At 42.8% G+C, this 13,650-nt stretch overlaps 1 protein-coding gene across 2 annotated transcripts in view; it reads left to right on the top strand.

The window, feature by feature from the left end:
* Positions 1-10,686: 10,686 nt before the first annotated feature.
* The window catches only part of troap (trophinin associated protein), a 28,022-nt gene continuing 25,058 nt past the window's right edge, over positions 10,687-13,650 (top strand). For both annotated transcript variants that reach the window (XM_080218047.1, XM_080218046.1), the window contains exons 1-2: positions 10,687-10,846; positions 12,905-13,103. In XM_080218047.1, the coding sequence (XP_080074173.1) occupies positions 10,800-10,846; positions 12,905-13,103 (246 nt within the window). In that variant the 5' untranslated portion in view covers positions 10,687-10,799. The remainder of the gene's footprint in view (positions 10,847-12,904; positions 13,104-13,650) is intronic.

Here is a 13,650-nt window from a genome sequence, read left to right as displayed (position 1 = left end):
CCCAGCTATTTCTTCCCTTGCCTCCCACAGTAACCTGGGATAGATCCATCCAGCCCTGGGATCTTGTATACCTTAATGCAATTTAAAGTAAAGTAAAAATAAAGTTTATTTATTAGTCACAAGGCTTACATTAACACTGCAATGAAGTTCCTGTGAAATTCCCCTAGTCCGGTATTTAGGATATCCAATACTTCCTTCTTCAATATATTGACATTCTTTAGAGTGTTCACACACCAATCCCTGACTTCAACATCCGCCATGTCCTTCTCCTTGGTGAATAATGATGAGTATTCTGTGCTGTACTAGACTTTGGGGAGGGGGGGGGGTTTGTTGCCATATTTGGTAAATGGAAAATCTTCAATAAAAACATTAGAAAAGGGAATTTTGTCATAAAATACCTTTCTTAAAAATCAAATCATTAATTTTCCATTAAATGTTAAAACAAATGTTCTCATCTCTCTTTCCCTTAGTCTTCCTGCACCACACGCTAACTGTGATCAAGCAGGTAAGCCACGTGCTTCCTGCTAACAGCGAGTACAAATCAAACACTAGTGTAACTTAGCAATCAAACGATGGCTCATGGTATTGTGTTGCATTTCTTTACTTAAAAGATTGGTTAAGACCTCTTGCCAGGAGATCTGATGCATCGGAATTAAATCAGCCTTAGGTGATGCAATAACTAGGGCCAGGTGTTTCAATACTTTTCACCATTTAAACTATATTGTTTCTGCTTCCACTCTGTCGAGGTCAGTAACTGCTCTGTGTTGTTTCCCTTTTTGATGGGATAATTAGTGTTAATTGTATTTAAATTAAAAAATTTCAACACAAAAATACTCAACAAAAATGGCATAGCTAACTAAATGGCAATCTTGATGGGGCAAATGATCTGCCTTTCCTGTGTCATGAAGTTAAGCCCTTTAATGCTGTACTTTTTAAAAGGGGAGGGGAGAGGACTGATGAGGAGACTCCTTTCTTAGGATTGATTTTTTTTTCTGGCTAGTTACAATTGATGCTATAAGGAATGCACTGCAATTTAAATTATTGACCAAAAAATGGGGCTCGAATGATTTGTCACTTAGCTTCTTTCTGTATAATTCCCAAATACAAAGGAATTATGAACTTATACTATGAGGTATGTGAGCAATAAATTGATTATTACAGAAGCACATCCATTCCTTTTAGAGCATTTGCTGAGCTTTATGAAATTGAAAGCCAGTGTCTTCCCACTTTATCTACATAAACAATCGTAACAAACACAGGAGATCGGAATTGGGTGATTAAAATAGTCCTAGCAATCTGCGCATTAACAGTCCTGCAATAATAAGTGCCAGTTCCCCTCCTGAGTGTATTGACATTTTCCCTTCAAATTCACAATTCTTATTTACTTGCAAGGGAAATATCCAATATGCAGAAATCATAAATATCCAACACTGTATTGTATTATTTGGGTCTCCAGCAGGTCCCTAACAGGTAATAGACACTAACTGCTCCCTGTCACATATATCGGTGCATTTTGAGGCACACATATGAATGTATTAGTGTGCAACAGCAGCCAGGAATGGGATCTGAAAAGAATGCTTTTTGCCCAGTGTCTGAGGAGTAGGCTGTCAAAAAACTGTGCGTATCCATGATTCAGGACTCTTTTTTAAGCAGCACCTCATTTGTATTTCAGTTGTGCTGCCTGTACCTGCTGTTGAAATAAATTGATAGATTCTATTTTACATGGGCTACGTGTCAGGCCATCCTGGGATCTTATTAAAAAGTGCACAGGTTTGACTGACGACTCACATTTCTTCATCCACATCCTTACTGGGCGAGTGTCTGAGGAATAACTTTATGGAATTATTCAGAAAAAAAATCAATGTGCAGGCTTGTCACACACAGGTCAATCCTCCCTGCAAGTAGGAGTCTCTTACCAAACTGTCAATATTTTTCAAATCCGCTGCATAAATCATCTCTGTAACAAAATATGTGCAGCCTTCTGCTTTCTCTTACGCCTGAATTTAATACTTCCTTTCATCTCTATTTGTGCAGACTGAATAGAAACAAATTCAATGGATTTTTTCCTTCAAAGTTGCACCAGAAGTATTGTACAAACTAATCAGCCCTTTATTTTTTAAATGTACATTTTTCCCTTTATCTTCCATCTGTCTGCCTACTCCTTCCAATGTTTACCCTCTCCAGTATTTTTTTATTATCATCCTTGGTCAAGATGAAATGTCCAGAAAATGTTTGTGCTGCTGTTAGATGATCCACAAGGAAGTGCTGAGCTGAATGCAGTGGGGAGGAGGTGACCAGGAGCCTTTCTTCCACACCTCAGCAGTCAAAATTCCACCAGGCTGTAGCTGACTCATTTGTTGCAAAAAGTTGACTTCTTCTAGCAGCTATTTTCAGAGCTAAACTCCCATAGATCCCAGTGATAACCTCTGAAAGACAATTATCAGCTACACAAAAGGAAACGGTCCTGCCATTGCAGCAAAAGATTTTTGTAATTAGCAAGCAGCTTTGGAAGTAACACAAATAATTCATTCAATACAGGAAAGCAGAAGAATATGGGTCAGGATTCTCCCAAAAAATCTACATGCCCAACGGGTAGGAAAATGGGGGAATTTCCAGCCCTTTTTTTTACTTGAACAAATCTCCAACAGTCTGTGCATCACAGAATGCTTTAGAGAGATTCACGCTGGGAAGTGGTTAGTGGGGCCTGTTCCTGCCCAGGAGGCCGGCAGCATAGTGCTGAGTGGGCCACTGTATGTGTGTGATCTGTCAATAGGGAGTTCGGCGCATGCACACTGTCCCTCCCATCGCCATCACTGGCCTCCTGTTTAACCTTGAACCCCCATCCTGATTGCTGGCCTCCTGACACTGCCCCTCCCCAATTGCTGGCCTACTGGACCCCCCCCACAATAACCAGCCCTGATTGCCCTCCACCTCCCTTGATCACCAATCCTATTGCAGAGTGGCAGAGGGACCCCTCCACTACCGATCACCCCCCCACAATAGGCCCTAACCCGCAGTGTGCCCCACCTCCCTGGTGCCACCCCCAGTGCCCAGTGGGCAATGCAAAGGTGCCCAGCTGACGCTGCCCAAGTGGCACCCTCCCTTACTCCCGACCTCCCAGGGTGCCTAGATATCCTCTGTCTCCACCAGTGGGGTGAGGACACCTATTCTCATTACTGGGGAGCAGCTGTAAACCTGGCTAGTGAGGTGTGCAGCCATGAGCAGGCCCACTATTCACATGGAAGTTGAAATTTCCATATGGTGATCAGCTCCACGCCAATTTTTGGCATGGAGCTGATTACGTTGAAAAAAATAAGATCTGGGAAACTCACGATTGGCCAGATGCCAGTCACGAATCCCACTAGAGCCCCCGCCTCCCCGCTGTTGTCTCCCAGCCCATTGCACTACTTGAGCAGCACAGCAGGCTGGAAAAATCCTGGTCATGGAATTCACAAGAGCTGCTCGCAGCATATAGCGAGTGCAAACTAGCAGGTGACCTTATGGATTTCCCCTTGTGGATTGTAGGGGTACATTGGTAATCACTTTCAAAATGCATGTTCGAAAGAAGCCCATGCACGATTCATGGAAAGGTAGCAGCACACAGGGAAGTCATTCAGCCTGTCATGTCCATGACAACTCTCAAGTGCAAAAGCAACTCACCCAGTCCCAGTCTTTTCCTTATAGCCCCACATTATTTTTCCTTCAGATAATGATCCAATTCTCTTTCAAAGGTCACGTTTAAATCTGCCTCCACTCCATTCTCAGAGTATTCCTAACCAATCACCAAGTAAAAAGCTTTTTCCTGTCACTGTTCCTTATTTTCCCAATTGCCTTAAATCAGTTTCCTCTGGTTCCTGATTCTTTTATCAATGGAAATAGTTTCTCCACATCTACTCTGCCCAGTGTGACAAATATCTAGTTCATGGTTCACGTTAATATTTTCGAGGTAAGATTTAGTACTTGAAAGATTAAAGTTTAACTGTAGAAAATAGGATAAATGCAACTAAAGCAGCTTGAAATCCATTACACTAAAATGTTGGGGCAATTTAGAGGGTTAACAGCTAGAAAGACAAGAGCTATAAAACGACAGCTGAGCTTACTTAGCTGGAGACATGGACTGAAATTTTCTGGCTGTTCACCCTTACTGTTCTCTGGCCTTGCCCATGGCAGAATCCCTGCCATAGGCTTCCCAGTGGCTTGTGTTCCCAAAGGCAGCTCCGGGAAAAGAAGATCTCGCCACCAATGAATGGCAAGTTGCCTCCCGCCACCGAGAAAAATGCCAATGGGAGGCCAGAAAATCTTGCCTATAATGTCAACACTGCTTCCAAAGAAGTGCAGTCCGGAGAACCATATTATTTTGGGAGTAAGAGCTAAATTAGTTTAAAAGCATTGAGTAAATCCTGAAAAGCTACACGGCCACTGAGACAGGTGGAATTTAAGAAAATGCTCTGGTTTCATTTTATCTGAGTGTTCTACAGCAGGGGAAGGCGGCACTGAAAAGGCAGGTTCCACGCAGCAAGAGCTCAGCAAAGCCCTGTAAGCTATTTATAGCTCAATGCAGGGAGGGGAATGGAGTTCCAAGAAACCTACAAAGGGCAGTGCCAGGTAGTGAAAGCAGTGGTGTGGGGAAGAGTTGCAAGTATGCTGGTAATTAGAGGTGGGAATGCAGCTTTGCGAATCTCGTGTAACACAGCCTCAGGAGGAAAGCTTGAACCATCAGGAGGTGAGCTATTGTTGAGGCAGTCCAAATTGAAGTGGATTCCAAGACAATTCAGAGGCCAGACCTTCAAAAGTGAAGAGTTGAAATCAAAAAACAAGGGAGATGGTTTTAATGAGATTTTGTGACTCGCAGTGGTCATTGATGTCTGGGTGAATTGCTGAGAAATCTGAGATCTGTTTTGGTCTGATCTGCCATTTACTGTGCCATGTGTTTGTTCGACCACAGTTTGCCTATTAATTCATATTTACCCCATGTTAATTTTGAATGTTAGAGTGCAAAATATATTACAGCGTTTTATTTTTCTAATGTTATAGTCATGGAATCCTATAGTGCAGAAGGAGGCCATCCGGCCCATCGAGTCTATGCCGACCACAATCCCAGGGCCTATCCTCGCAATCCCATGCATTTACTCTAGCTGGTCCCCCTGCCACTAAGGGGCAATTTATCATGGTCAATCCACCTAACCCGCATATCTTTGGACTGTGGGAGAAAACCCAAGCACCTGGAGGAAACCCACACAGACACGGGGAGAATGTGCAAACTCCACACAAACAGTGACCGAAGCCAGCGATTGAACCCGAGTCCCTGGTACTATGAGGCAGCAGAGCTAACCACGTAATCTTGTGGTGCCTAACCGGATCATAACAAGAAATCCCTCATAACTTAAAACACCTCTGTCAAATGTCCGCACAACTTTCTCTTCTCAAAGGAGAGCAGCCCCAGTTTCTTCAATCTATCCACATAACTGAAGTCCCTCAGCCATGGAACCATTCTCGTGAATCTTTTCTTCACCCACTCTAAAGCCTTCACATCCTTCCTAAAGTGTGGTACCCAGAATTGGACACGATACTCCAGTTAAGGTTGAATCAATATTTTTTAAAGGTTTACCATAACTTTCTTGTTTTTGTACACTATGCCCCTATTGTTCTCTCTCCAATACACAGGTGTTGCAGTGATATTTTCTCAGTACATAAATAAGAATTATGAATTGAGAGAGAGAACAGGACACTGGAAATCACTTTTGGACTGTTCGAGCACAGTGTTGTAACAGACATAATGGGTGGGATTCTACCTCTCCCAAGGAGAACGGAGATTTCTGTTGTCGGACCCTCGTCCGCTCTGATTCTATGGTGGGCAAGTTGGTTGAGTTCCGGCCAGTGAGCCGACTTCCTTGTTCTACATTCCTAAACTACAATGATTCTACATCCAACCGTTCAGAGAAAAGAAACCTGTGAAATGTAGACTCTCTCTGCAATACTTCTTATAAAATGAGTTCCCATTCTCAGGGTGCAGTGTGGTGAGCACTCAAATGCATAAAACCATGTCAGATATTAGCACAATAGAGGCAATATTGCCCGATTCTCTTTGCAAAGAGGTATAGAACAGGCAGCTGATTCAATATCACCCATTCAGCATTACTGCCTAAGACCTATTTACATCCTAGATATGTTATCCTCAGAGGATTTATACAAGGAAACAGAGGTTGACAGTTCTTCCACACACCATATGTTATCTACTTCCAAGACAGACTTGGTGCAGGCCTTGGATGCAATCAGCCATTGGTCCTTTGAGCCACAGAGAGTGAGTGGGATAAGAAAGCTCTGGCATGGAAAGAAAAAAATGTCCCCTTAATGAGGGAGCTTCATCTTTCACAAAAGAAAAAGAAACGCAGCAGATAGCAATTTGCAGCAAATTGTCCTCCATACACTCACCGGCATTGAGCTCTCCTGTTTTTGCCAATGTACCTCAGTATTTAAGGCACAAACACAAATGATAACGTTAGGCGGAGACAAAGCACATGGTCCTAAAAGCTTGTCTCCACTGCAAATACCTGAATGGCACTCAAACAACATTTAAATTGTAAAGCACTCTTACCTGAGAGTCAGAAGTTGTGGGTTCAAGTTCCATCCAGAGTGTTTGGCTGCACAAAATATATAGGTTAACATTCAAGGCGCAGTACTGAGGGAGTGCCACACTATCAGAGATGCTAACTTTTGGATGAGATTAAACTGGCAGACGTAAAAAGAAATTCCTTGGCAATATTTTGATGAAGAGTAGGGGAGCTATCCTAGCCAATATTTATCCCAAAACCAACACCACTAAAAACAGATGATCTGGTCATTATCACATTGCTCTATGCTGCGTTTCCTACGTTACATCAGTGACTATACTTCAAAAGTACTTCATTGACTTTGGACACCTTGAAAAATGCTAAAGGTGCTCTATAAATGCAAGACTTTTTTTCTATGCAAATATTTGAAAAGATGTTGGGAATGAATTTCCCTGCAGCTTCTCCAACTATGCTGCTCTAACTACAATGGAAGTTGAGTGGAAACCCTGTTTATGCACACGTGCAGGGCATCTGCTGAATTTAGGGTGGTAGAAATGGCAAAGTCTTGAGGGAATTCACCTCCTTTCATTCATCAAGCCTATTTGCTCTACAGACCATGTCCAATGTATTTATTTTTCCAATCGACTCTATCCAACTTACTTCATTTCCTGAGACAGGTGAATTATTATGGGTGAAACAAAGATATTATGCTTTGACCCCTGGGGTTTCCTATCCGGTTTTTGTTGTTAGGACAATGTACCAATAGTAAGATGGCTAGGTAAGGCAATGTTACAGAAAATTTAGCCTGACGGAATGAAAAGACATGTGCACTTTGAAAACTGTGGCACCTATTCAGCACTCATAAGGATTGAGAGGAACTGTGAAATGGTTACACAGGTTTCTACTGCCCCCTAATGCTAAAGTCTGCAAGTTACAATCCTCAAAACCTTTTAATTGAACGGAAAATTCATTAGTTTTAGGGGACAAAGTGTCCAGGTGCAAAAAAAAGCCTTAAACACTGATAAATTATATTGCATGTTTGTGCTATACAGAAGATGGCACAGATAGGGTTTATGACACAACAATGCAATATGAGATCAATTGCTAGTAGTACATTTGTTTTTCCATAGAATTTACAGCTGAAAAACAGGCCATTTGGCCCAACTACCAGTGTTTATACTCCAGATGTCTACTTCTATCCCATTTTATCTAACTGTATCAACATAACCGTACATTCCTTTCTCCCTCACGGGAAATAGTTTTGCCAAGTTTGGTTGGAGGTAGTATTGAAAATTTAATCACATAATCTACTGCCAACTGGCCTAACTCCACATTCTTGTCATTGGTTGGCCAAGACAGAGATAGATAGGTTCTTGAGTGGCAAAGAGATCAATGACTACAGGGAAAAGGTGGGAGGATGGGGTTGAGAAACATATCAGCCATGATTGAATGGTGGAATAGACTCAATGGGCCAAATGGCCTAATTCCACTCCTATATCTCAGAGTCTAAGACATGAAGCTTTCCCATGCCACCTGGAAAGCAAACAGGCTCTTCCTCACCAGACTGGATAGACGATTTTTGACTGTCAGTCAATACACATTTTAAGCATTTTCAATATTTTATAACAAACAACTGAGAATGTTCAAAGAAAATGAAAAACATACTTTTTTCAATGCCCCTCTAGTTTTTGTCCTAAGTTGCTATCAGCAGCGTTTGGGAAATCAATCCTTAATTCCTGGAGACTCCAGAGCAAACCTGGAAGGTTGGCAACCTATAACTGGGAAAACATGCAAAATTCTTGAGTCAACCAGAGTGATCACACATAGAATAACTTGCAGGATGGGCAGCGAAGGTGACAAACTTAAACCATTTTGACCCAATTTTGTGATCTGATACCCTGGCCAGGATTTTCCTGGATGTAGAGATGCCAGCACTGGACCAAGGTAAGCACAGTAAGAAATCTCACAACACCAGGTTAAAGTCCAACAGGTTTATTTGGTAGCACAAGCCACAAGCTTTTGGAGCACTGCCCCTTCATCATGTGAGTGGGAGTTCTGTTCACAAACAGGGCATTTATAGATATAAACTCAATTCACAAGATAATGGTTGGAATGCAAGTCTTTACAGGTAATCAAGTCTTAAAGGTACAGACAAAGATCAGAGTCTGAATGCCCGTCACTGCTGAAGTGTACCCCAAAAGGAATTCCTGTTGGGGAACACTTCAGTAGTCACAGGCATTCAGCCTCTGATCTTTGGGTAAGTGTTCTCCAAGGCCTTCATGACACACAACGCAGAATCGCTGAGCAAAAACTGATAGCCAAGTTCTGCACACGAGGACAGCCTCAACTGGGATCCTGGGTTCATGTCACACTATCTGTAACCCCCATGACTTGCCTGGGCTTGCAACATCTCACTAACTGTCCTGGCTGGAGACAATATACATCTCTTTAACCTGTGCTTAACCCTCTCTCCACTCACATTGTCTGTGCCTTTAAGACTTGATTACCTGTAACGACTCGCATTCCAACCATTATCTTGCAAATTGAGTTTGTATCTACATATGCCCTGTTTGTGAACCGAACTCCCACTCACCTGATGAAGGGGCAATGCTCCGAAAGCTTGTGGCTTGTGCTACCAAATAAACCTGTTGGACTTTAACCTGGTGTTGTGAGACTTCTTACAGGATTTTCCAGCCATTCACACCTTGCCACTATTGCAAGCAGGGACAGAGAGTTTGGTGCTCAGCCAAATCTCCGTTCACTGCAGCTGGACCAGTAAATCCCACCGGTGCCTTAGGTCGAAAATTCCACCCTGTGTTTACACTGCAAATCCACATTCTTTTATCCCAATGTCAGAATTCAAGATCCATCTATTCATGGTAGGAGACACAAAATTATAGCAGACATGGGGTTTTTGGATGTAGGTCATCTGGATTGCCAGTTCAGAATGACAGAATCCCAATAGTGCAGAAGGAAGCTATTTGGCCCATCAAGTCTGCACCAATCCTCCGGAAGAGTATGTTACCAAGGCCTTACCTCCGTAACCCTCCACATTTACCATGGCTTATCCAGCTAGCCTACACATCTTAGGATACTAAGAATCATAGAATCCCTACAATGCAGAAGGAGGCCATTTGGCCCATTGAGCCGGCACTACTAGCAATCCTAACTGGCCCACTCAGCCTACACCAATAACAATCCTGCTCAGGCCTTATCTCCATAATCCCACATATTTACCTTAAACACCCAACCTACACATCTTGGGACACTATCAGGCAATTAATTTAACATGGTCAATCCCCCTAACCTACACATATTTGGACACAAGGGGCAATTTAGTATGACCAATCCACCCAACCTGCACATTTTTGGACACTGAGGTGCAATTTAATACGGCAAATCCTCCTAACCTACACATCTTGGGACACTAAGGTACAATTTATCATGGCCAATCCAGTTTACCCACACATCTTTGGACCGTGGGAGGAAACCCATGTAGACACAGGGAGAACGTGCTAACTCCACATAGACAGTGACCCAAGGCCGGAATTGAACCCAGGTCTCTGGTGAGGCAGCAGTACTAACCGCTGTGCCACCCAATATAGTAGCAAATTAATTCATTCCAATGCTGTATAGAATTACTCCCCCACATCGGTTTTGTGCGGATCTCCTGAACTCTAAATGAAAGAAAAATATCGTAAAGCACCTTGACAAAAGATCAGGGCTGGTGACTACAAATGGCTTCTCTGCAACTGATTCCTCCTCTTGGGTACCAACTGAATGACTTTAAGGAGCAATGAAATTCAATTGAGACAAACAATAATCCACCCTGTAACTAAAACATAGAGAAAAGAGTCTGGAACGCAATAATATGCTATTCCCCTGAATACAGCGCTGAGCATCTTCTCCGCTGTGCATTTCTGAGGGAAAGCCTCAATCCACGCACGCGTCTTTCCCGCGGACTCTAGTTTGGCAGCAAGTCTCGCGAGAAGGGCGCGATCTCACCAGTTACCCTGGTGATGTTTTGGCTCCGCGGCGGCTGATTGGACGGTTCGGCGGAGGAACGGACCAATCACATCCTGACTATATTTTTACGAACTAGGAGAGAGACAGCGAACCTGAGATAGGCCGGGTAGTGGTATTGAGACGTGAGCTCTCTGAGTGAGTCACAGCAAAGACTACGGTCGGGAAGAAATAAAGTTGGAAAAGAAGTTGTGTAGAGAAAGGTCTTACCTGTAACAACCGAGAATGGCCGCCGCCACCCTGAGGGGGACATCGGGTTCAACAGCCCCCAGGTGAGTATATCCAGTGGGGCCGACATGGAAGTGGGTAAGCCACCTCCATATTCACATAACTCCTGGCCAGAGATGGCTAGAACAACTGGATTCGGTTACACCTTGTGTATCACTCAGGGTGAGATATGGAAAATAATTCAATCTCAGCAGATCCAGTATTTTCATCAAAAACAGAAAATGCTGAAAAGTCTCAGCAAGTCTGACAGTATCTGTGGAGAGAGAATAGAGCCAACGTCTCGAGTCTAGATGACCCTTCGTCAGTATTGACACCCAAGATGGCCATTTAAACAGCGCACTGCCTTCCTTCTGCGAAAGCAAACCTTCTTGCTTCATTGTAACTTCTGATACATTGTAATTTGTGCACACTGATACGCACTTTGTGCTTAGACTTAGTTAAACTTAACTATTCAGGGAGGTGCTGATAGGAATGGTAGAGGAAACTTCCATCAGGGTGCTAGTCCTGTGCCTTTTAAAGTCTAAGAGCAGCAGTGACAGAATCTTGGCATCATGCCAGCATGGTGGTTAGCACTGCTGCTTCACAGCTCCAGGGATTTGGGTTCAATTCTGGCCTGATCTTATTGAATGGCGGGGCAGGCTCGAAGGGCTAGATGGCCTACCGGTGCTCCTATTTCTTATGTTCTGCCTGTGTGGAGTTTGCATGTTCTCCCTGTGTCTGCATGGGTTTCCTCCCACAGTCCAAAGATGTGTAGGTGGATTGGTCATGGTAAAATTGCCCTTTATGTCCCAAGATGTTTAAGTTGGATGGATCAGCCATGCTAAATGTGTGAGGTTAAGGGGATAAAGTGGGGGAAAGAGGGCCTGGGTAAGACTCTCTCAGAGTTGTTGCAGGCTTGATGGGCTGAATGGCCTCTTCTGCACTGTAGGGATTTTATAATTCTTTCTTGCAGGAGTTTCTTGAAGGAGGATGAGAGATGAAACGAATGCTAACCTGTAAGATGAGAAATAAAATTAAAAAATGCTGCCTCACAGCACCAGGAACCCAGGTTTGATTCACTGTCTGTGTGGAGTTTGCACGTTCTCCCCATGTCTGTGTGGATTTCTTCTGGGTGCTCTGGTTTCCTCCCACAGTCTGAAAGATGTGCTGGTTAGATGCATTGACCCAAACAGGCACTGGAGTGTGGTGACTAGGGAAAATTAACAGTAACTTCATTGCAGTGTTAATATAAGCCTTACTTGTGACTAATAAATATACTTTACATGTAAGGCAGCATCTGGGGAAAGAGAAGCAATTAATACTTCAGATCAATGAGTTAGTGGAACAGCTAGGTGTTTAGATTTGGCAGCTAAAGCTCATTATGTGGTCTTGACCAATCTAGTGCCAGGAAAGATAACAATGGAATGCCTAAGACATTCTTGTTGGCCTTCCAGCAAAAACGTGCAACACCATTTGATTTGATTTATTATTGTCACATGTATTGGTATACAGTGAAAAGTATTGTTTCTTGCATGCTATACAAACAAAGCATAACATATATAGAAAAGGAATGGAGAGGGTGCAGAATATAGTGTTGCAGTCAGAGCTAGGATGTAGTGAAAGATCGACTTAATATAAGGCAAGTCCATTCAAAAGTCTGATGGCAGCGGGGAAGAAGCTGTTCTTGCGTCAGTCGGTACATGATCTCAGACTTTTGTATCTTTTTCCCAATGGAAGAGATGATGTCCAGGGCGTGTGGGGCCCTTGATTATGCTGGCTGCTTTTCCAAGGCAGCAGGATGTGTATACAGAGTCAATGGATGAGAGGCTGGTTTGTGTGATGGACTAGGCTGCATTCACATCCCTTTGTAGTTTCATGTGGTCTTGGTCAGAGCAGGAGCCATTGTGAGCTTTGCTACATCTGGAAAGGATGCTGTCTATGGGGCATCCATAAAAACCACCGTGATTAAACATCCATGAATGCTGTAGATACATATACACGTGGTGATTAGTTTCAGTACACTATTGTTATCTGATTTAACAAGTAATTTTGCTTTGATATTGTATAAGGTGTAATGTACCATAAAACATGGCACACAAAATAACTATTTGGTTTCTTGGTAGAAATGAATGCCTCACTCAAAAGACTCGACCAATGAAACCAACTGTGGCCAACAAAGAAAACTGTCCAAGACCAGTGAGGCCAGGGAAAGGAGTTGCTATGAGTGGCAGTAGACTGCCTATACCAGTGAAAAAGTTCAAAGTCAAATCTGTTCCAGACTTCAAAAAGTTGCATCAAAATTGGGATCAAAAATTCCAGAAGGTAAGGTTATCCATGACATGTGGAATTGCTATGCATTGTTGAACTTGCTGAGCTTTATTGTGAAATTGGGAAAAGTATTATATCGCAATATCAGGGCAGTGGGAGATGTTTCTATATAGAAGATTAGACAGGCTGGAGCTTTCTCTAGAATAGAGAAGATCGGGATGGGGAGTGTTAGCTGATAGAGAGCTTTAAGGTAATGAAAGTGTTTGAAAGGGTAGAAGTACAGAAGATGTTTACATGTGAGGGAGACCAGAAGAAGAAATCATTTAATATAATCACTAATAAATCTGATAGAATTCAAGAAAAACTTATTTATCCAGGGAATGGTGAGAATGCAGAACTCATTGCCACAAGAAGTATTTGAGGTGAATCGTGCAGACGAATTTGAGGATATGCTAGCTAAGCACATGAGGGAGAAAGGAATAAAGGATATGCTGATAGGTTAGATGAAGAGGAGCTGGTGAAGGCTTATGTTGAACATAAATATTGGCATAGACCTGTTGGGCTAAACACGCTGGTTCTGTGCTGTAAAAATGATTTGAAG

This window comes from Carcharhinus amblyrhynchos, chromosome X, assembly GCF_965287045.1.
Source record: "Carcharhinus amblyrhynchos chromosome X, sCarAmb.v2.hapA, whole genome shotgun sequence".
In the NCBI taxonomy this organism is placed as follows: Eukaryota; Metazoa; Chordata; class Chondrichthyes; order Carcharhiniformes; family Carcharhinidae; genus Carcharhinus; species Carcharhinus amblyrhynchos.
Note: the sequence above shows the minus strand (reverse complement) of the source record. Positions and strands in the feature narration are given on the sequence as shown.